The sequence below is a fragment of the Prosopis cineraria genome, unplaced genomic scaffold, assembly GCF_029017545.1.
Source record: "Prosopis cineraria cultivar Desert tree isolate PC_DT_omini unplaced genomic scaffold, ASM2901754v1 PC7, whole genome shotgun sequence".
NCBI lineage: Eukaryota > Viridiplantae > Streptophyta > Magnoliopsida > Fabales > Fabaceae > Prosopis > Prosopis cineraria.
In genome coordinates this window covers 32,124,508-32,146,951 of record NW_026555338.1, presented here as the reverse complement: position 1 = coordinate 32,146,951, position 22,444 = coordinate 32,124,508, and the positions used below count along the sequence as shown (strand labels likewise).

At 35.5% G+C, this 22,444-nt stretch overlaps 1 protein-coding gene and 1 pseudogene across 3 annotated transcripts; one reads left to right on the top strand and one right to left on the bottom strand.

Moving 5' to 3' along the window:
• Positions 1–1,241: 1,241 nt before the first annotated feature.
• On the bottom strand, positions 1,242–5,767 carry LOC129316735 (disease resistance protein RPS2-like; annotated as a pseudogene).
• Positions 5,768–13,330: 7,563 nt separating this feature from the next.
• LOC129315647 (ubiquitin carboxyl-terminal hydrolase 15) lies at positions 13,331–21,841 on the top strand. 3 transcript variants are annotated; one of them, XM_054959519.1, is made up of 15 exons: positions 13,331–13,558; positions 14,009–14,114; positions 14,463–14,906; positions 15,875–16,313; positions 16,401–16,842; positions 17,000–17,115; positions 17,240–17,328; positions 18,028–18,113; positions 18,229–18,391; positions 18,559–18,682; positions 18,796–18,953; positions 19,118–19,202; positions 19,447–19,659; positions 20,515–20,576; positions 20,837–21,841. In XM_054959519.1, the coding sequence occupies exons 3-15, from the start codon at positions 14,620–14,622 to the stop codon at positions 21,543–21,545; spliced, it is 2,973 nt and encodes a 990-aa protein (XP_054815494.1). In that variant the 5' UTR covers positions 13,331–13,558; positions 14,009–14,114; positions 14,463–14,619; the 3' UTR covers positions 21,546–21,841. The 3 variants fall into 3 exon arrangements, with proteins under 3 accessions (XP_054815494.1, XP_054815493.1, XP_054815492.1); XM_054959518.1 differs by having other exon boundaries at positions 13,335–13,556; positions 14,495–14,906; positions 16,997–17,115; XM_054959517.1 differs by having other exon boundaries at positions 13,335–13,558; positions 16,997–17,115.
• Positions 21,842–22,444: the final 603 nt, after the last annotated feature.

Sequence of the window (22,444 nt, the reverse complement as noted above, 5' to 3'; positions counted from 1 at the left end):
TGAAGTGTAAGAAAGTAAAACGGGAAAAAATTGAGGATTCTTACAATTTGGAGATCATGAGATATAGATGACGCAGATATTACCGTTTCCTTGAAAGTTTTTCCCATCGTAGTATTGAGGTCGCCATGCCAATCTCATTCACCATCTCTTTCCCATGTCACTTTCACTGTCCTCAGCATTGGAGTGCTCAAGATCCCCTTGGAGAAAGTCTCCATCTTTGGGCATTCTACCAAAAATATTATTCTCAATAGTGGAAACCTGAAGCTGTGATTCCCATTGCAAAAGCTGGTGAGACTTGATAAACTATACAACTCCAAACGCTCTAGCTTCATATGAAGGCAATCTCGCCACCATCATCACCCTCATCACTGTCCACAACTTCCTCGATCATTTTACAATTATAAATCGTCAGTTTCTTGAGATCCAAGAAATTTTTGGCCTTCGAGGAAGTCATGAGGTTTATCAAACCATCACACTTGCATAAAAATAAGGTGGCCAAGTTCTGGAATTGCAGTGAGGAAATAAAATCATTCTTCAAACTGGGAAGATTATGTACTTCAAAGTTCTCTGGCTTTGAAGAATAGGCTGCACGTTGGACTTTTCTTTGCCTATGCTTGTTAACTTTGTATTTGTCTCAGTAAATTCACTTTCAGAGATTTCACTAGAGAATATCTCTTGGAAGAGACAGCAAGACACTGCAAGACTCTTAAGATTTTACAGAGTAAAGTCTTCATGAGAAAGCTGACCACTGCAAATTCTTGTAATATCCTTGCTGCTCAGAGATATTTCCTCTATGTTGGATATAACCTATGTAATGGAATCAGAAAAACACAAGCACAAAAGTTCCTTTAATTCATTAGCTCTTCTCCCAAACCCAGTCAATTACTTAAATACGATGAATTAACAACTAGACATAAGGAAGTTAGGTGAATGTTTATCCAAGATTAAGACAGTAATTACATCTTCAGCGAAAATAAGATGCCTTTTCGAATGAGAAGAGAGGTTGCTTAACCATATTTTCTGGGTAATCTTGAGACCTTGTGGCACAGAAACTGAATGAAAACAAGCAATTCTTATTCTTTCAAAAACTGAGGTCCCTTATACAGCCACAAGGGCCTTATTTATAGTTCTGGAATCGTGAAATTGAAACTTACAAAATAAAAGGAACGTTACAGGAATTAAGAGGAGGTTACAAAGAGTTTACTGTGCTCCATTATGTGACTTCTGTTTCTGCTCTTCTATTTTTCGTTTCACCTCAGCCTGAATAATTGCAAGTTTGCAACTCATCACAATGATACACATCTAGTTTTTTTGACTTGGGACAATCCGAAGTGTGAATTCCAGAGTAGAAACTTCTAAGGTTTTGCGCCTCCCAGCATGTCAACGATGTTAATTGTGGGAAAGCAAATCCTGGAGCTGCCTTAACTGTTTTATCTTCTGCAACAACATTTTCTACGCCACAATTTGCCACATGAAATACTTGGAGTTGCAGAAGCTCTTTAACCAGGGTGAGGGGAAAGACATGATTCATTTTTGGAAGACTGTCTCAGTGTCAAAGTTTTCAGTTCATTAGCAAGCCTTCCTTGGCTTGCAGTTGCTTCATCTGACCCTTGTATTTCCAATATAACTTCCATTGCATCACAGTCCGTTACAATCACTGTCTCCAAATTATTCAACTGATTTTGGACACAAGATGGAAATAAAATGGACAATTTTCTGCAGAATGAAATTTCCATTTCTTTCAAGTTGCTGAAGGAACTTGGTGCTATTTGAGTTTTCCACACTGCCTTCAGGTTGTGCATATGAGAGGTCACTAATGTCTCCAATCTTGGGACTGTGGCCTGAAAATTTCAATTCATTACATCCTTAAAACATTATGATGAAGTACATAGATAACAATGATAAAATATCTATTACTCAAACCTAGAAGTAGGAGGGGAGGGAGAGGGAGAAATGCACTCCATCAATTGGGGCTTATCTTTCTCCTGATTTCACCTGAAGTTATACTTAAATTCATCATCTCAGATCCATGAACTCATCTCTTCATTCCACATTTGCCTCCTAGTGTTAGGAAGATGGCTCATCTTTGCCTCTGTGACAAATATCTCCTCCAATCTTTTGCACCTAGTAATCTTGAGATACTGAATTTTAACCAGACCCCTAGCCAGAGTATGAGAACAAACGTTTTAGGTTAACACAGTTATCTATTCCCAAAGTTGTCAAATTTTGAATGCAAGGATGTGCCGCAAGTTGATCATCCCATATATTATTCAGGCTGAGGGAAGAAATCTTTAAGCTCTCCAAGTTTGGCAATTCAACCTATTCGTACAAACAATAGTGCAGTATTTTGCAAAGGAGGAAGAAAAAGAAACATGACAGAACAGTTCAGAACTTAATGCGAAATAACTTTGCAATCAAATAAAGTTAATTTAAAAGCACAAATCTTACAAAAACTGTCTTAAGTAAGCAGTTGTGTTTAACATTTTAAGAAGCGAAGTACTGATAACTCATGAGGGTACCTTTTCATCAAACAATGCAGCTGGAATGGCCAAACCATCCTCGGTAACACCATTTCTTGATTGCATATTATTTGGCAATGACTTGGAATATAAACCAGAAAACATAGGCAAGCAATCCAGGGTAAGTGATCGTAGTTTGGGAAGCTTTAGCTTGTCAATTTCCTTATCATCTGAAACTACGATCTCAGTCATTGATTTGCATTGAGAAGTTTCCACTTCAACAAGCTGGCATAGGTCCCTAACCATTTCATAAACAGAAAGATTTATCAACCTTTCACATCCCATGACCTTAATAACTTTGAGTTTGGTAAAGGACTCTGTTGGAAATGGGCCGTGGCTAATCTTCTCCATATTGATTAGATTGCAAAGAACTAAAGACTTCAAGTTCATGAAAGCAGGATGAGGGTCAATCCTCTCTGTTGAATCAATTATGCACTTCGTTTCACCACTGTTTTGAACATGGAGGCGCTTCAATTGTGGGAATCCTTCTGTATTCAAATGGTAAAGGACACTTGTAACACCCTTTTAATTGGCCAAGTACAAGTCCTCTACATTATTCAGTAACATCTTAATCCCATGATCCAAATGAATGGCAACAATCATGCTCAAATCGAGGTGAAGTATCCTTGAAGTTCCATAGTTCACATCACCATCTGTCTGCGACCCTTTCCATTTATGACCAATTAAAATCTCGTAACTTTCTAGCTTCCCAAAGATGAGCAAGTCCCTAGGCAAAACAGAGGCACCTTGAATCTGCAATTTCAAAGCCGTTAGCTTATGCAAATGTCTTGTCTCCCCAAGACTCACATTACTGCTTGGCTATGGCTTCTGCCTCCCTCTGCCTCCCACTGAATAAAGCAATTCCCCATGTGGAGTTCCTCCAAGCACGTTAGGCGCGAGAAGACATTACTTGGAATGGATCTCAATCCTGAACAATCTGTCAAATCCAACAAACGTAGACGAGTTAGTTCACCTATTTCCTTTGGGAACTCTTCGATCTCAGATCTGTCGAGGTTAAGAATTTCCAAGTTTCTGGGTTTTCCAACCATGGTTATGCCTTCCAACGAGCACTGACAAAGATACAATGCACGGAGGTTTGTCAAGAGAGACAGAGATGTTGGCAATGATGGACAACAATCAAATCCTCCCAGATCCAAAACCTTAAAGTTCTTTTGTCATAACAAGAAAGTTCTCTGGGACTTTCCAGTATTATCTATACTGTCCAGCACAAGAATCTCCAACTCTGGACACCCCAATCTCTCCGGAAGTTCTTTTATGAAACACCAAGGAAGGAAAACACCACGACACATTTTGAGCAAATCAATCTTGGGCCACTCTCTTAATTCACCATAACGTTGCACAGAAAAGAAAGGTTCATTCTTGAACGCTATAGCAGAAGCTACTTCATGGATGGTGTCGTGCATTTCAATCCAATCCCTTTCCCCTTCAAGCAACAAACATGATGCTCTAAGGTCGCTGGTTAATGTATAGATCCTGTTTCTGGCATCTGCCAATGTATCAGTGCCTCTATACAAACCCAAGCTCCAACCATATATCAGCAAATCATAAGTGCTATGACCATTCCCAAAAGAACCAATGAATAAAAGGAATTTTCTCAGTTCATCAGTCTCTAGGCGATTGTAACTTAGCTCTATAGCAGTGTACACTTTATATTTCAATCCCTCATGATCAGCTCTAGTCAACTGTTGTAGTGTATCCTTCCAGACAAGCAACTCCTTGTTCTTCAATGCGTTAGCCACTGTAACAAGAAAAAGTGGCAAACCAGCACATTGTCTAGTTACTTTCAAAGCTGTAGGCTGAAAGTAAAATACTGTTTAACTACTCACAATTCATAACATTTACAAATTTATATATGGCAATTATTTATATTCATACTTTCTACATTAATTTAATATTGGGTTGAGGTGTCCTCAACTTTTTTCAAAACACTAGGTAGTTTATATTAATAAGCAGGATAATTTTCTTCTTAATAATTTCTTCAAAAAGTGAAAAAAATCCTTCCATTAATCCCTCGTTAACTTTACATGTGCTTGAAGCTTACACACAATAGCTGGTAGGATTTTGACTGTCCTTTGATACTAATTTATTTTTGAATTCCTTTTTTATAAGTGTTGAATACCCTAAAATTTTGATAATTTAAAATTTAAGTATCCTAAAAATTTATAGAACTTAATCAATATTAAAAATATTAATATATAAAAAATTATAAATCATTTATAAATTTATGAAAAATTAGTTTAAGCTATTAATATTTAAAAAATAATTTAAAGCTTTGGATGAATATTTTATAAAAAATAATATTTAAATTATTAAATATTAAAATATTTTATATTTTAACACTATTTATTAAATTTTACATTAAAAAGACTTAGGTTGTTTAGCACTTTTGAAAAAAGAATTCAAGTATAAATTTGTATTAAGAGATATGGTTAGGATTTTACTTATCACTGTGTAGGTCTGTGCATATGTTATATTAGCAAAAAATGAAAAAATTAACGGATGATTAATGAAAAGGGTTTTTTGTTCCTTAAAAAATTGATTTAGAAAAAAAATTACCCCATTTATCACTTATCAATATAGAACATCTAATGCTTTTTTTTAAAAAAAAAAAAGTTTTGGAGTAAAAATAATTTTTTTTGAAAATGCATTTGTCATTGAGAAAATTAAAATTGATTCTCTTCCTCGTATGACGGAATTGCTGCTCTAAAAAAGGCTATTGGTGACAGAGAATATAAATATTAGTATTACAAGACGGGCTCTCGTGATTGTAATATTTGTCTTGTAATATTTATAAATGACTACTAATTACCATATGCCACCTATTTTTTGACTAAAAAAAACAATCACTGAAACATATACACATGTACATGTCAAAACATGTTTCACAATTCAAATAAAAAGAGAAGTAACATATACACATAAAACAAACCAAAAGTGATTATCAACACAAACATACTCAATATTTAAAAAGGTTCATAAATAAGGGCGGAACCACAATTAAAAATAAGGAGGGTCAAGATTAAAAAACATATATACTACAAAATTTTTGTAAATTTTAAGAGAGCTGAAAGTATGTGATACTTATATAATAGAAATTCTTTAAAAAAAATTGAGGAATCACGGCCCCTATTGGTCCTTCTCCCTCCACCCTATTCATAAATGCTCTCACTAGTCACCAAGAGAGAAGGCTTAGATATGAAGAACGTGGCTGTTAGAGCTATTGGCATGAAACGAATGCAGATACTGCTAATGTCCTTGTCCCTAATTGGTTAGCCAACAGGAGAAGCCAAGCCAGGTTTCGTAAGTATTGTGTATATATATATATATATATATGTACAGATGCCTAATTAAGATTTAGGAATAGGAATTAAGAATATGCATGAAACAAGGAATTGATGCAAAATAGAAAAATGAAGGGAAAGCAAGGGAGATCACACCCTTAATGACAAGGTGGCAATTAAAGCAAAAGAAACTTCTATTCATGCACAACTGCCTATTTTAATTTATTTCAATCTTCCATTCGAATCTTTTCTATTGTTCTTCAATTCAGGACTTGATCATATAATATTTGTTATCCAGGCAAAAAGGGAGAGAACACAGCTGGTGTCTAACGATTCCAAAAAAACACATATGAGTATGATGTTAGATTTTAATTTAAAATCTTAAAACATCAAGTTTATAGGTTTTTTCATTTATATATCCCTTATCCAATTTAGTCCTACTCAATGTGAAACTTTTTCATATGATAAATCAAGTGAACTGATGTTTGACATCCTAACAATACTTAAACATTAATATTAGTTGATAGAAGGATTTCTAAGCTAACACTCATCCAATTGGATTGTGCGGTAAGGAGGAGTTTGGGGGGCTCTTCTTAGGGTGAGCAAAACGTATTATCATCTAGACCATACCAAGTTGAAAGGTATTAGCAAAAGTTCAAGTTGCAGTTGTATTACTGCATGAGATAAGCGTATTTGTATTTGGAAAAAGGATCAATATAAAACATGATACATGCACAACAGACAATCACATTGTGCATGATATCATCATTTTTTAAGGCATCAGTGTAGATGCAAAAGATCCTATTTGAAACTTTATATATGTCACCTACTGCAACCAGTCTCACTCTTGCATGCCTACAGATATTGAATGGGTAAAAGCCATACAATAGAGAGGATTAGGAAAAAGGGATGGAATTTTTGTATAGTATTTGGTGAATGTATGGAATAATTTAAATATGTAAGAAAAAGAATAAGAATGGTAAGTAAAGAGTGTTGGAGCATGCACTTAAGCCCAATCCACTAAGACTAAGTCATGGCCCACTAAACCTGATGCTGTCACATAGTTTGGGCTCACTATTATTGTCTATTATTTTAGGGCTTACGTGTCTTGCCTCTTATCTTTTGTTCTTATCCTTTATCACACATGTAACACGCTGCACTACCTCTTGCATCTGTAATTATAGCACTTACAGAACAATTTGTAAGGCAAATGAATTTTGTTTATTAACTTTTCAATATTCTTGCTTTATACCTCTTTATGGTATCAGAGCCTCAATCTTCTTCCCATTATGTCTAGCTCATCATCCAGCTTCTCTCATAGTTCTGCTTCTACTATTGAATCTTCAACTCTTACTTCTTTTTCATCTTCTCCATTACATTTCATCTCAATCAAACTTAACAATGATAATTATTCTATCTAGAAAGCCTAAATGATTCCATATTTACATGGGCAACAACTTTATCCTATTCTTGATGGTTCTTATGTTAAACTTATAATGTATTTATCTAATAGATCTAAAAGTCCAAACTATTTGAAATAGTTTCAACAAGATCAATTAGTCCTCTCAGTTTTAATATCCTCTCTTTCTGAACCTTTGATTGGCCAGGTGATAAGACACAAGACAGCTAGATTTATGTGGCTTGTTCTTGAGCGATTATTCACCCATAAATCTCAAGCCAGACTTTTGCATCCATATAATCAAATTACTAATTTGAAAAAGGGCTCTGATTCTATTTCTAATTATTGCAAAAAGGCAGTGATGATTTTTGAAGCTTTAAGCATTGCTGGGAAGCCCATTGATGATGCTGATTTCATTATTTATTTATTGAATGGCCTTGGCTCAGATTATGAATCTATAGTTGCTTTCATTACTACTAAATCTGGAGAAATATCACCTGAAGAAGTTCTTAGCTACTTATTGATTCATGAAGCTAGACTTACAAATCATTACTCTCCTATTTCATTAGATATTTCAGCCAATCTCACCACTAAACCTACTTCATTTGTATCTGATGAGACTCAACAACATGTTTTGAGAGGCCAGTTTCCTTTTAGAAGTAGAGGACGTTTTGGTTACAGAGGTGGAAGAGGTCGCTTTAACCGAGGTTGTGGTTATTTTGGAGGTGGTCGTGGCATTCTCGGACTTATACCTAATCAGTTTGATCATCCTTGCTAACTCTATGACAGATATGGTCACACTGCACATACATGCTACCATCATTACAATCACTCCTATCAAGCACCTCCACCTTCATCTCTTACTGAAGCACACCATTCTACTTTTTTATTGATTCCTGATAGTGCTTGGTATTTTGACACAGGGGCAACGAATCACATGACTTCTTATTTCTTTCACCTCAACTTAAGTGATGAACCTTATAAAGGGAGTGAGCAAGTGTATATAAGTGATGGCTCGTCTACTCTTATTGCTAACCATGGCTTAGGTAGATATCAACTCTCTTCAAAAAAATTTCATCTCCATAATCTTTTACATGTCCCTAACCTTTTTAAAAATTTATTTTCTGTTGGTCATTTCTGTTTTGATAACTCTATTTATTTTAAATTTTACTCTTCTTATTTTCTTATGAAGGATCTTCACACAAAGCAAGTTCTACTTCAAGGTCCAACTAAGAATTTTCTCTTCCCCGCACCGTCTTCTTCACTAGAAGCTAATTTTAGAGTCAAAACATCCCTTGATCAGTGGCATGCTAGACTTGGTCATCCAGTTTATAGGATTGTGTGACAAGTGTTGGCTGAACATTCTCTTCCTCTTACATCATCTTCTCAGTCTTCTTTATGTTCTGGTTGTAATAAATTAAAGAGTCATGTACTTCCCTATCCCTCATCCCCCCATCGTTCCCTTTCTCCTTTATTTCTTATTTTTAGTGATGTATGGGGCCCTGCCCCAGTATTGTCTATATCTAGTTATCGTTATTATGTATGTTTTATGGACGATTATACAAAGTTTACATGGTTTTATCCTCTTCGATTAAAATATGATGTTACTATAGCTTTTTTAAATTTTAAACAGACTATTGAAAATCTCTTTCATACTAAAATAAATTTTCTTCAAACAGATGGGGGTGGTGAATTTCAAGCTCTACATAAAATTCTTCAATCTAATGGTATTATTCATCGTATAACTTGCCCATATTCTCACCCACAAAATGGCTCTGTGGAACGTAAGCATAGACACATTGAGTCTAGTCTTGCACTCCTTAATCATGCTTTCTTACCTTTAAAATTTTAGGCTCATACCTCTGCTTCAGCTGTCTATCTAATTAATCGCCTTTCCTTTCCTTCTCTCCATCACAAATCTCCATATCAACTGTTATTTAATCATTTCCCAGATTACTCTTTTCTAAAAGTCTTTAAGTGCTCTTGTTGGCCTCATTTACGGTCTTACACTCATAATAAGCTGGAACCTCGATCAACTTTATGCATTTTTTTAGGTTATGTTACTGATTATCATGGGTATTTATGTTTTGAGCTCAAGTCTAGTAAAATTTTTATTTCCTGAAATGTTGTTTTTACTGAAAATTAATTTCTTGCAGCCCATTTATTTTCTCCATCCACTGCTCCTACTTTTCGGCCTGAAACTCACACCTTATTACCTAACTTTTCGATTCAGCCCAGCCCATTATCTAGTGCTCCACCCGTCTTTCCTTCCCTACCCGTATCTAATCCCCACTTTTCTCTTCCAGCTTCTCATGCCTTTACTAATTCTATCGGCTCCACTCCTTCTCTCTCCTCTGCGTCACTCGCAACGCTGCCTCCACCCTCTACTCTGCCATCATGGATGGTCACTCGGTCCTAGACCCACTCTTTTCAGCCCAGACAATATACGAATGGTACGATTCCCTAGCCACCCCCTCGTGCTCTTACCACCTTTCTCGACACGCCTCTGGATGCTCCTACCTTTATCACTGCTGCTATGAAATTTCCTGAATGGCATGCTGCCATGAGTGAAGAACTTCAGGCTTTACTTGCCAATAATACCTGGCGCCTTGTTCCCCCTTCTCTTTCTCAAAATGTTATGGGTTATAAATAGGTTCTTCAGAAGAAATTTAAAGCAGACGACACCCTTGATCGGTATAAAGCCCATCTAGTTGCAAAAGGATTTCATCAAGCCTCAAGTATTGACTTTCATGAAACCTTTTCTCTTATTGTGAAACTTACTACTATTCGTCTCTTGCTCTCTATGGCTGTCTCTTTTGGTTGGTCCATATGACAAATTGACATTCAAAATGCATTTCTTCATGGACATTTGGAAGAAGATGTTTATATGTCTCAACCTCTGGGCTTTCGAAATGTAGCATTTCCTCATCATGTTTGCAAGTTGCAATGTTCCATCTATGGTCTCAAACAAGCACAACATGCTTGGTTCTTGAAACTAAGTTCTTGTCTTACTCAATTGGGTTTTGTTCCCTCTAAGGCTGATGCATCTTTGTTTATCAAGCATTCTGCCTCTTCTACCCTTTATATTCTGGTTTATGTTGATGACATTTTAGTGGTTCATTCTGATTCTAATGGTGTTCAACACTTGATTACTACTCTCAACAAGTTCTTTCTTGTCAAGGATATAGGTCTGTTATATTATTTCTTAAGGATTGAGTGTTCATTTACCTCAATTGGATTATTTTTGTTCCAAAGAAAATATATCTCAGACTTACTTAAGAGAACAAATATGATGAATTATCATTCTAAGCATACTCCTATGTTAGTTAAGGCACATTTATCTACATATGTTGGCACTCCTCTCTCTGATGGAGAAGTTTTTTGAAGTATTGTTAGTAGCCTTCAATATTTATCTTTCACCAGGACAGATATTTCCTTTGCTGTGAATAAAGTGTGTCAATTTCTTCATAATCCTTTGGACACTCATTGGAAAGCTGTTAAGCGGATCCTGCATTATCTCAGTAATACTATTAATTTTGGTCTTACTATCACTAAAAGTTCCATTTCTTCTTTAGTTGCTTATACTAACATTGAGTCTTCAGAGTCACTAGTTGCTTATTTTAATGCTGATTGGGGTGGTTGCCTTGATGATCGAAGGTCCACTAGTGGTTATTGTGTATTCTTTGGCCCTAATTTAATTTCTTGGAGTTCTAGAAAACAATCTGCTGTTGCTAAGTCCTCTACTGAAGCTAAATATAAGGCTCTTGCTTTAGCTACTTGTGATTTGATTTGGTTACAAAATCTTCTGGGTGAACTTGGTATTTTCTACCTAATCCTCTTACTCTATGCTGTGACAATATTGGTGCTACTTATCTAGCTACAAATCTTGTTATGCATGCTCGAACAAAACATATCGAATTAGATTATCACTTTGTTTGAGAACATGTAGTTGTCAAGACACTTAACATTGCTATAGTCTCTTTAAATGATCAATTAGCTAACTTATTTATCAAGCCTTTGGATGCTTTGTATTTTACCTGTTTATGATCAAGTTTCACTATTGGTTCACCACTACTCAACTTAAGGGGGGTTGTTGGAGCATGTACTCAAACTCAATCCACTAAGACTAAGTCATGACCCATTAAACCTGATGCTATCATATAGTTTGGACTCATCATTATTGTCTACTATTTTAAGGCTTACATGTCTTGTCTTTTATCTTTTATTCTTATCCTTTATCACACATGTAACATGCTGTACTATCTCTTGCATCTATAAATATAATATTATATACAGTAATTTGTAAGGTAAATGATTTCGGTTTATTAACTTTTTAATATTCTGGCTTTATACCTCTTTAAAGAGAATGTGGAAGACCGAGACAGTAAAGTGAAATAAATAAGAAAAGAAAACATAGCATTGGGTGAAGGTGGGTGATAGCAGTTAAAAGGACAGTACGTCAAAGAGGCCACTTAATATACTTCCTTCTCCTTTTTTAATGCTTTGATAGTGACACTTCTTTGTAGGTAACCCAGAAATTCACTCACATTCCTTCTTTTCCCTCTTCATAATTGCTGCTACTGCAATTTTAGAGGGAAAATCTAATTATCGATCTTATAATTTTAGTAGATTTTATTTTTAATTTTTACAGATTTTTTAGTATTTTTAATCATTCACGAAATTATATAAATTTAAGCAACAAATGTTACCTAATCTCATTAATATTATAGAGGCTGAAAATATTAAAAAATATAAAAAATAAAAATAAAATCTAATAAAATTATTACAATTAACGATTGTGTTTTTCCAATTTTTTGGATACATAAAATTTTACATACAGGATTACAACATAGTACTATCATTAACTATTAAATGATAATACACTGTACCTGCCTTTTTAAATAAATTCGATTCTTTTTTAATGTAAAGCCAAATGTATTGTTTAGCAATATAATCGCGCGTCTGTTATTTTGGCATCTCAATTTTATTTTTATTCTATCACCTCTGGTAGTTTTAAAAACTCAGGGTATTATATCCAAATTAATTCAAACCCCGACTATATGAGATATTTAATATCGATGATAGTTTCAAAGGTATCTTGAAGATAATCTTGACTTATTTATTCAGTATGATAACATAGTCCTAGACTTAAAAATCAACATTCAAAAATAAATTAATTTAACTCTAAGGTTTAATTGAACCAAGCTTGGCTGTGCCCTCAAATTTCTGTCAAAGCCTGGAAAGAGACAATTATTTTACTCACCAGTCGATTTGGCCTCCCGTTTGCATTTTTTTTATCAAGCACGGAGGTCAATACGTCCTGTTTGACCCCTTTTATAAATACTTTTTTCTAAACAATTTTGTAAGTGCACAATGGTATCTTGCAATCCATGTAGCCGACCCCACCTAGTGGGATAAAGGCTTGTTGTTGTTGTAAACAATTTTGTAAGTGAATACTAAGTCAAGAGATATTTAGTTAGGCAGATCAGTTATCTGAATTATATGATATTATTCTACTTCATCAACAACCAAACTGATTTTCATTACTCGATTTCGACACATCTAATTAAACTGGTATAATTTTTTTTACCGGTTGGACGTTCTGTTCTTCTAGTTTTTGTTTTTATTTATTTCTACACGATTACATGTTTCTCCTGAAAGAAAAGGACTGAACATTTCACATATAACAATGTTAAATTTCTGGCGACTGACATTGAGACAATCGGAGCTAAGAAGTAAGTGTCACGAGGTCTCACATGAGGCTGCATGAAAAAGTTGAATATTATAATGTTTAGACAATTCAAAATTCCTGGTCTGACCAACAATTATACTCTTATTAATGTGATCACCCGTACACGTGGCACCCGCTGGAAATTATTGGGAACATCATCCACTGGGTCCCACTCTCCCTCCTTCCTTCTTTCTGACCACCATGTTATTGTGCCTCGCTCACTACCCCATAAGCATACACCCTCCTGCCGTTATCACTGCATCCTACGGCCACCGTTAGTTTCACCGGTCTCTCTTCTCGTTCCTGTCGGTGGGGCCCACCCCTCCTCCTCTTTCCATCAAGTAGCCCTCTGCCACGTGTACGGGCCTTGATTTTGTACTCTTTTTTTGGGTCTCACTGATGAGATCTTGCAAATCCCAAATGATAAAAATAAAAGGTACAGCAACAGGGTGCTAAGTTCTGAGAGTGAAGCGGACGCTGCAGGGAACCAAGCTGTTCGTGGGGAAGTCTGGCTTCGGAATCAAAGAATCTTTTGAAGGAGGAGGAGGTGAAGACACTGGGCGCACCGAGTTTTCCTGTGGATTTCGCTCTGGTTGCATTATTGGGTGTGAGTTTTGTTCATTGTTTTCGACTTGCCTGGCTTTGCTTTATCCTGTACTTTCTTGTACTTGAATCTCGGTAGGGAAATGCGTCATCTTTTCTGGGTTTTTCTCATTCGTTTCGGAGATTTGGGCTAGTTTTCTCGCTTCTCTGTTGAATGAGAGAGAAGTCGGTGGTGCTGAATTTTGTAGCTTGGGAGACTTCGGCCTTTAGGGTGGTTCAGCTGGTTCCTTTTGATAAAATCGTCGTTCTTCTTTGCAAAATTGTGAAATTTGTATGCTTGACGGTCAGTGGGTGTTTGTCCAATTGAAAATTCAAATAATGGTTGTCTGTATAAGAGAGGTTTCGTCTATGCTAATCGATTTTTTTATTTGTAATCATTGCTCTCGCTGGTGACGTCTTGTGTGTATTTTCGAGATGTTATTTAGTATGCTTAATTCTTCTCCTTATTTCGCAGACCTGGTGAGCGGTCGTGATAAATATTTCTGATTATTCGTTGTGTTTTTGATGAACGATTGATTTCGTGATGTGAAAGAATTCTCAGGCCTGGAATCTTTAATGAGGTAACTGCTTAGGATACTTAATGATGAAGTACAGCTTGGCAATTTCAACATCGTCTTTTCATTTTCACTTAAACCAACTGGTATTATCTTAATTATACGCATGCTGATGTTGAATCAGCAAGTTTGATGCCTGTATTCTTTTATTCAACTCTCTTTCTAACAAGCATACAACCCATATTATTCTCAATGTATAAGACAAAACGTTCCTTTGATAATTATTTTTCTAGTTCGCATACAAGTAAAATGTCTTACATCAGCGCAACTAATTGGTAGTTCAATTATCTGTTTTGTTTTTGGTCAACCTTATTAATCAATTATTTGCTTTTTTTTTTTTTGGGGTCATCTTAGTCCATCAAATTTAAGGACCAAAAACTTGACAGGTTTGAGTGGTGGTCCATGACTTGTATTCCCTTGAAGTTGCTGTTCATCTGGATGTCATTTACTTCGACTCATTTTTTGATAAGTGATTTACGGCGAAACTGGACATGAGTAAGCTGGTGGGGACATGCTTGAACCGCGTGAATCTGATATACCTGCCCTGTTTGTGGTTTTAGTTGTACTTCCTTTGGTTGCTTATTTCTTACTTGGAAAATGGAGTGAGGCTGCGAAGAAGAGAGATAGAATATCTTTACTCGCACAACTGGCTGCTGAAGAAGCTAGCAGAGTAGAAGAAATGGCTATTTCTGATGTCATTCCTCCTATTTCTTCTACAAAGATTGGACATCATGCGTGTGCTAGTTGTTCGGCCCCGGCAAAAACCCGGTGCTCCAGATGCAAGACTGTTAGATATTGGTAATTTGTTTTCCTGATGTTCGTTGCAAAAGAAATTTTATTTTCTGGGGCCCCATAATATTTTCAGAAAGAAGTTTGAAGCTTGTCTGGAATTCATATTGATGAACACTTGTTTAAGGATGGTTGTCTGGGAACTAGTGAATTGCATCGCGAAAGTTCTTTGATAGTTTGCAACTGCTAAGCTTCACTAATGCATGGGAAAATTACCACTAGACTAGGAGATCACAGTTAAACAGTTCAAAAATAGGTTGCCTTTTCTCCTATTTGAATCTTCTCATTTGTGGTTCTTAGATTTGTGTTTCCCTTGAGCTTTCTGCTTTTTTGATCATTTTTCAAGTGTCTAAGAGATCAGAAATGGAATTAGGGAATTTAGAGGGGTTTTATTTATTTATTTATTCCCTTTTACTGTATTCGCTTCTATGCCTTTTATATAAGAAATCAACATGCACTTCCAAATCTCAAAGGAATGGATACAATACCCCTAGTCGATTAGAATTAAGAAAATTCTGTTCCTGTTGCTGCAAACATGCAATTACCAGAGAGATAAAGAAATAGAAAAAATTGATTGCTTACCCCTCCAGGAAACATGAATGATACATTATTTCATATTGTTAAATTCCATTTGATACTATATTTATGACATGTATTAAAGAATATTAAAAAATATATGGAAAAATAAATAATACACGATTCTCTCATGAATTTAATGCCTCTGTTATTTCTTCTTTGATTGAAGGGAGTTATTAGTTATTAAGCTTTCCTGACGTCGCCATAATGTATAAGATAGCTATTAGTATTTAGATTTGGTGAGCAATAGTAAACCTCCATGTTTGGGCATAAACAAATTTTATGTTTGATTTTCTGCTTGAAAAAATATTTAATTATTGTCATGTATGCAGAAAACATTCTTTTTTCTTTTCATCTTCAAATTATATTTCTCAAAACTTAAACTTCAAATTGGCTTGCAGCTCTGGGAATTGTCAAATAATTCATTGGAGGCAAGTTCACAAGCATGAATGTCAAATTTTGGAAACTCATAAATTAAACTCATCTCCTCTAGCTGTTTCAGTCGATGAATTCAGTCATGAGAGTGGCTTATGTTATGAAAATATGAACTCTCAGTTCTTTGCTCATAATTTGGTGAATGCTTTGAATGAGAACTCGCCTTCAGACAATTTGGTCCACCCTCCAATTGGCATCGTTTCTTCTGCTATGGGAAAGTGTGCTCTCTTTAATAATTCTCATGTCTCCACCCATGAGAGAAGAACTCCCCATAAATCCAATAGAGAATTGCGTAGAAAAAACAGTGAGACCACATATGATTCTTCTACTAATTCTTCTGGATGTAACGCCACCAGTCATCCCTCTTCCATTGTGGCATCAAAAGAGGTGTTTATGAGACAGAAGGTTTGCTTGTCTAACTGTTATTCCAATGGTATACATTTTCTTGATAATTTTTTTTTTGTCTAATTATCATGCTAAACTGTGCTGTAGTTAGAAAATAATGACTGTGCTGTCAAGGAAGATGAAAATTCTAAGGTTAATGCTAGTGAGGTCTATGTAAAGGAACAAAATCCCTCGAGGAGCATGATGCTTGAGGATGATAATTATCAAAATCAAATTGGACATGCTTTTAACACAAGAAACGATCAGGGATACTCAAGTTCATCAAATGTAGAAGTCATTGGTGAACTGTTAGATCAATTTCAAATAGATGATGCTACCAGTGGAGGACAAGTTGTCAAGGGGGTAAATCGTCCTGATGATGAAGTAGAACAAGCCAAATGCTCATCTGAAATGACAGTCAAAGGAAGCATAAAAGCTAAAAAATCAACCCACCCTCCCAAGACTAAATGTTCTAAATCAACATTGAAGGCATCAGTCGATTTATTTTGCTCAGAAATGGAGATGGAAGGGCAAACTGCTGACGAACCAAGTTAGTACAGAAGAACAGTATTTTCTTAGTTCACCATATTTTATGATTTTTTGTAATTCAAATTTGCTCTTGATCATGTGTGTGGTACTCTTCATTTGGCATTGTTTAATGATACCAAGTTCATGTTAAAAAGAAACCGCTATTCGTTATGCAGCAGTTTCAGGGATCAGGGACCCCATACCTTCACTGGGTAACAATGGAGCTGCAATCATGGGAATAAGGAAAATGATGGGTATGAGGAAATCAGCAAAACATACTGTGACGGCCATGAAGGCAAGTTTTCTTTGGATGTGTCCAAGTTTTAATTTCTTTAATCATTTTCGTTTATGAGAACATATTACCAAGGCCTTGACTTGGTAATAATTCCTTTCTAACTAGAGATTTTTTGATGCTTCAGATGCTGTTTCCTTATGACGAGTTTGTACAGTTTTTCCAGAGTGAAGTGTTTGGCATATACCCCAGGGGCCTTGTAAATTGTGGAAACAGGTATTGCTAGCATAATCCAACAAATCATAGAAATGTGAGGAAGATCAATGAAAATGATGATTACATGATAGAAAGATCAACTGTACTCTTTGTTGATATGAGGGAGCAGTATGATGTGATAAAATGCGTGACATATGACATTTCTAAATTTTACGGCATGGGTGAAGGGTTAGGGTGTGTGTGTGTGTTCAACAAATTAGTGCATTAAAAAGAAAACTGCATAAAATTTGAGTCTTAAGCAATGATATCAAATGTAAAATAAGATTTCCATAGAAATCTATCAATTTAAGTATAAAACAAACTAAAACTAGATTTTCCAATTTAAATTAAATGCCAATTTTCATCTCTATTTGCACTAGTAAAATTTTTCCATTAGCACTTCAACTATTTTGGAATGTAGCAAAATGTTTTGACAGAGTGATAAAAAAAAAAAAGGAAAAAAACAAAGTTGGTCAGGCGGATGCTTGAGTGCCATAGGCATATTTGATGCGATACAACTCATTCTTTTTAGTGTAATGATGCTTCAACCAGGCACGCAATCATTTGTGTTAGAAATTTGAGAGTTTGAAGAACTATTTTTTATTTTAATTGACAAAATGGTCCATATTCTGCATGGAGAAAATTTTGTGGGAATCTTTAAATTGAATCGATTTAAGATGTTGTGGGACAATGTTAAATTCCTTTATCTTTATTTTGCAGTTGCTATGCGAATGCTGTCTTGCAATGCTTAACTTGCACAAAGCCTCTTGTCGTCTATTTTCTTTGTAGATCACATTCAAAAGCCTGTATGTACATTCTTATTCTATCTTCAATTATTATAATTATAAATATAAATTACTTAAAAAAAAAAAGAAAAGTCATTTGCCTGGTAAATGTTTTTATTTTTAATCTTGTTTCCAGGTTGTACAAAAGATTGGTGTCTCATGTGTGAGCTAGAGCAACAGATAATGATTTTAAGAGAAAATGGGGGCCCTCTATCTCCTAGCAGGATACTTTGGCATATGAGGAGCATGAATTCCCAAATGGGTGATGGAAGTCAAGAAGATGCCCATGAATTTTTAAGGTCTGTTGGGATAAGATGGCCAATTTGTTTTTAGGATTAATATGTTCAAGGCATACTAGTTTTCATATCAAACATCTTTTTATACTTTTTTCAATAATTCTTTGATTTTTAGTCTTGTACTTTTGTTGACATAATTCTCTGTTCTGTACTAAAATATAATAATATAGGCTTCTAATTGCATCGATGCAATCTATATGCTTGGAGGGACTTGGTGGTGAGAAAAAGGTTGATCCTAGACTTCAAGAAACAACTTTTATACAACACACTTTTGGTGGTCGTCTTCAATCCAAGGTGTTTACTACACATTTATCTTTCTTATCAAGTTTCTATTCCCTCTGGTTGTAAGTTTTTATGGGCAGCTATGTTTTTACATGTCTGATGGCATTGCCATTTCGTGATTATAGGTGAAATGTTTGAATTGTAATCATGAATCAGAACGATATGAAAACATTATGGATCTAACACTGGAGATATTGGGTTGGGTCGAATCTTTGGAAGATGCCCTGACACAATTTACATCCCCTGAAGACTTGGATGGAGAAAATATGTACAAATGTGGAAGGTCTGACAATTTCATTTTTGTTTTTACTATTGCTTTGCACGTATCATAATTTAGTTGGATAAATGATATTGAAGAAAGAGAGGATAAAAAAGAAAGCAATGAGACTTTTAGATCTATCACTTTCAACTTTAGACACTCATCTGTCTTTTAACATTTGGAACAAGGTGCACTGCATATGTACGTGCCAGAAAGAAACTCAGTATACATGAAGCCCCAAACATCCTTACAATTGTCTTGAAAAGATTTCAGGTATCACATGAATATTGTTGGATCGTGCTTTAAATTGTATTCCTCTTCCATTCATCAAAAAATTACGTTTTTTGGTGTTCCATTCCTTAATGTTCGCTCTCAGACCCAGCCATTTGCCCTTTCTAAGATTTATTATTTATTATTTGGTGGAGCTTTCTTAATAAATATCTGATTGTAGCTAAATTCTTTCCTTTTCCTTGTTTTAACCCATTGCAATGTCTTGCTTTTGGTTCTGCATCATCAGGAAGGAAGATATGGAAAAATTAACAAGTGCATAACCTTTCCTGAAATGCTGGATATGATTCCTTTCATGACTGGAAAGGGGGATATTCCTCCACTTTACATGCTTTACGCTGTTGTTGTGCACCTGGACACACTAAATGCATCTTTCTCTGGACATTATGTTTCATATGTGAAAGATTTGCAAGGAAATTGGTTCAGGATAGATGATACTGAGGTAAGTCTGTTGCCTTATCTGCTCTCAGCATGTTGTGAGCGAATCTGTGTATTTGACTCCTTGTTATTGCACCGCATTTTTCTCCCCTCACTATTTTTCTTTTCCTTATATTCGTTTCATTCAAGTTTGGAAAGGGCATGAATTTATGAAAATCAATAAGTGAGTTCAGATTATTATGAACTTTCATGTTATACATTGTGTAGAGAAAATGAGGTGAGGTCTCCATAAAGCCATACATTAAAGTTTGATTTTGCTGAATGTACACAAGGGACATTGATAAGATCCTCCTTCATGGTTCTGCCTAGGAACTAAGTCTAGAACATGCCAAAGCCTGTTTTGCGTGGTAAATTTGAATTTTAAGCTGCTTAATTAATTATTTATTTACTGTTAGCCCGAAGCAAAGAGTAAATTTATCTTCTGAACTTAGAAAGGATATATTGTCAGAGCTGCCTAGGCTTTGTGCAGCGAGACTTGTGATGCCTTATTGTTTATCTATAGATGACGAGTTGCTCTGAATAATAAGATGTTATCAGAATTGATTCGGACGACTATCTTATGATGCTTTATAGTTCAGACCACTAAGCACATACCATCCTAGATGCGACTGTGACTCCTATCTTTTGGTGTCAGCTCAGGAATTATAAGTTTGTCGTTCAAAGAGAACCTAAGTCTTTGGCGTTAAATTATTTTGTGCGCGCGCGCACACGCACTAGTATATGCTTGTTAAATATGGCTCCATCTGAAGAAAAGCAAAAAACAACACACACTTTCTTCTATTATCATTGCCACTAATAATTTGCTTGCAGTTTCAAGTTTACTTGGGTTAATTCTCAGATTATTGTGCTCTATAAACAGGTTCAGCCGGTGCTAATCAGTCAAGTGATGTTAGAAGGAGCTTATATCTTATTTTACATGAGGTAGAGATTTTGTTACAAATTCGCAATGGTTTATAACCTTGCTTCCTCTTTATTTTCATCATGTAGGTACTTAATGTGCTTAAAATAGTTTGCTGGGTTATCTGATATTTTTTCATGTCTCAATTGGACAGAGTGCAATCCTGTTCTTTATATACGGGAATGAATTGCACTATTCACAGCCGGGAATAATATGACTCATTATAAATTATATATTTGATATTGATGCTCATTTCAACCTTCACCCGCACAATATTTCATAGGTCTAGTCCCCGCACTCAATCACCATTTTCCGGGAAGGTCGTACAGCAACAAGTTCCCAGCTCGTCGAAGCAATTCCCGGGAGAATCTCACAAGGCTTCTAAATCAGGACATAGAAGAGATAGCAGACAATTCATTGTGCCAGAGCCCTCACTTAATGCCAGGGCAGAAACCCGTACTCACTATATTGATGCCTCTAATGGCACCCTTCACAGTACCAATAGAAATTATTTGCCAGTGACAGAAACTTGCACTGAAAACATTGGCAGGGAGTTTTCAGATGCTACATCAAGTGATTGGTCGCTTTTCACGAGCTCAGATGAGGCCTCTTTCACAACTGAGAGTACTCGGGACTCCTTCAGTACTGTGGATTATGGTGATTCCTGCAATATTGATCAATTTTCATCTATCTTCAGTTACACCACAGAAAATTCCAGAAATTCTGTTTGTCACAGGAAGTTCTTACATAGTAGGCCATTAACCAGATTCGTTCCCCAGAGTGGCCAGGCACTTGACACCAACTTATCAAACAATCCTACATCTGACACCGATTCGTTGAGCCATCCTCTTGAGTGGGAACGGCGAATGAACCAGTCAAAAAGGGCCAGCCATTCTTCAATTGAACCTCCTTCTAGTGGCAACTGTGGTAGGTATGTATATTATGGGAGTACTAACCCCATTGCCAGGACTTACAGTCATTATGAGCCCTAGCTCTTGAAAATTCTGCAGGTTGTAGTTGTAGGTGCTATGCCTCAAAATTTTCAATATTTAGTTGATTGAGGCATATTAGCTCTTCTAAACATACCCTTCTTCTTCTTTTTTTTTTTTGGTTATTGAAAATTGTAAAGATGACAGTGACATTTCTTGGGCTTATCTGTTTCCTTGAAAGTCATTTCTTCATAAGCTTATTGGTTATCAGGCATGTCTAGGGCAAAATATGCTTATGGTGATGAGACAGTGAAATGTACAATCTTACAATGTTTCTAGTTGAGTAGTTTCTGTGGTTCTCCCTGATGATCATTATTCTTATACAATGCATTATAGGCTCACCAGTGGGATTAGACTTATTGTTGTCCTATAATGCATTATAGGAAGAAAATATAGTTACTTTTCTTTTCATTGATAATATTGATATTGATAGGACAACTTAAATCAGCCCCATGATCAATATTTATCGAAGTCTTGACCGCGAAACAATTTGCCACAAGGTGTAGTGATAAATGCAGATTATAATTTGCCAGCATACTATTGATGTAGTGATGAATGCAGATTAGGCAAATTGACCAGCATACTATTAAAAATAAATATTTACTAAAATACTATAAATTCAAAAATATTTAGCAGAATGTTATAAATTAAAAATCGGTTCTAATGATAACTAGGCCTAGTTCATGTTTGATTTTTAATAACATCCAGTTTTGTACAATTAATATAAAAAAAATTGTGTGGCAAGTGTGATAAGATTGGTTTGCATCCCTAAGGGCTAACATCTCCTCCCCCTCTCCCCCCCCCCCAAAAAAAAAAAATAGTCCTCTCTATCAAGCTCAAGCATCTCCTTTTATCTCATATATATTTTCTTTAGGTTTATTTATAAATTATTTTTATTAACA

What these genes read in the sequence shown, in the direction of transcription:
- LOC129315647 (XM_054959518.1), top strand. Translation starts at nt 14,620, where the DNA reads ATGCTTGAACCGCGTGAATCTGATATACCTGCCCTGTTTGTGGTTTTA. An exon ending in GCAAACTGCTGACGAACCAA is followed by an intron (nt 16,843 to 16,996) that starts GTTAGTACAGAA and finishes TTCGTTATGCAG; the next exon opens with CAGTTTCAGGGATCAGGGAC. An exon ending in TTGTCTTGAAAAGATTTCAG is followed by an intron (nt 19,203 to 19,446) that starts GTATCACATGAA and finishes CTGCATCATCAG; the next exon opens with GAAGGAAGATATGGAAAAAT.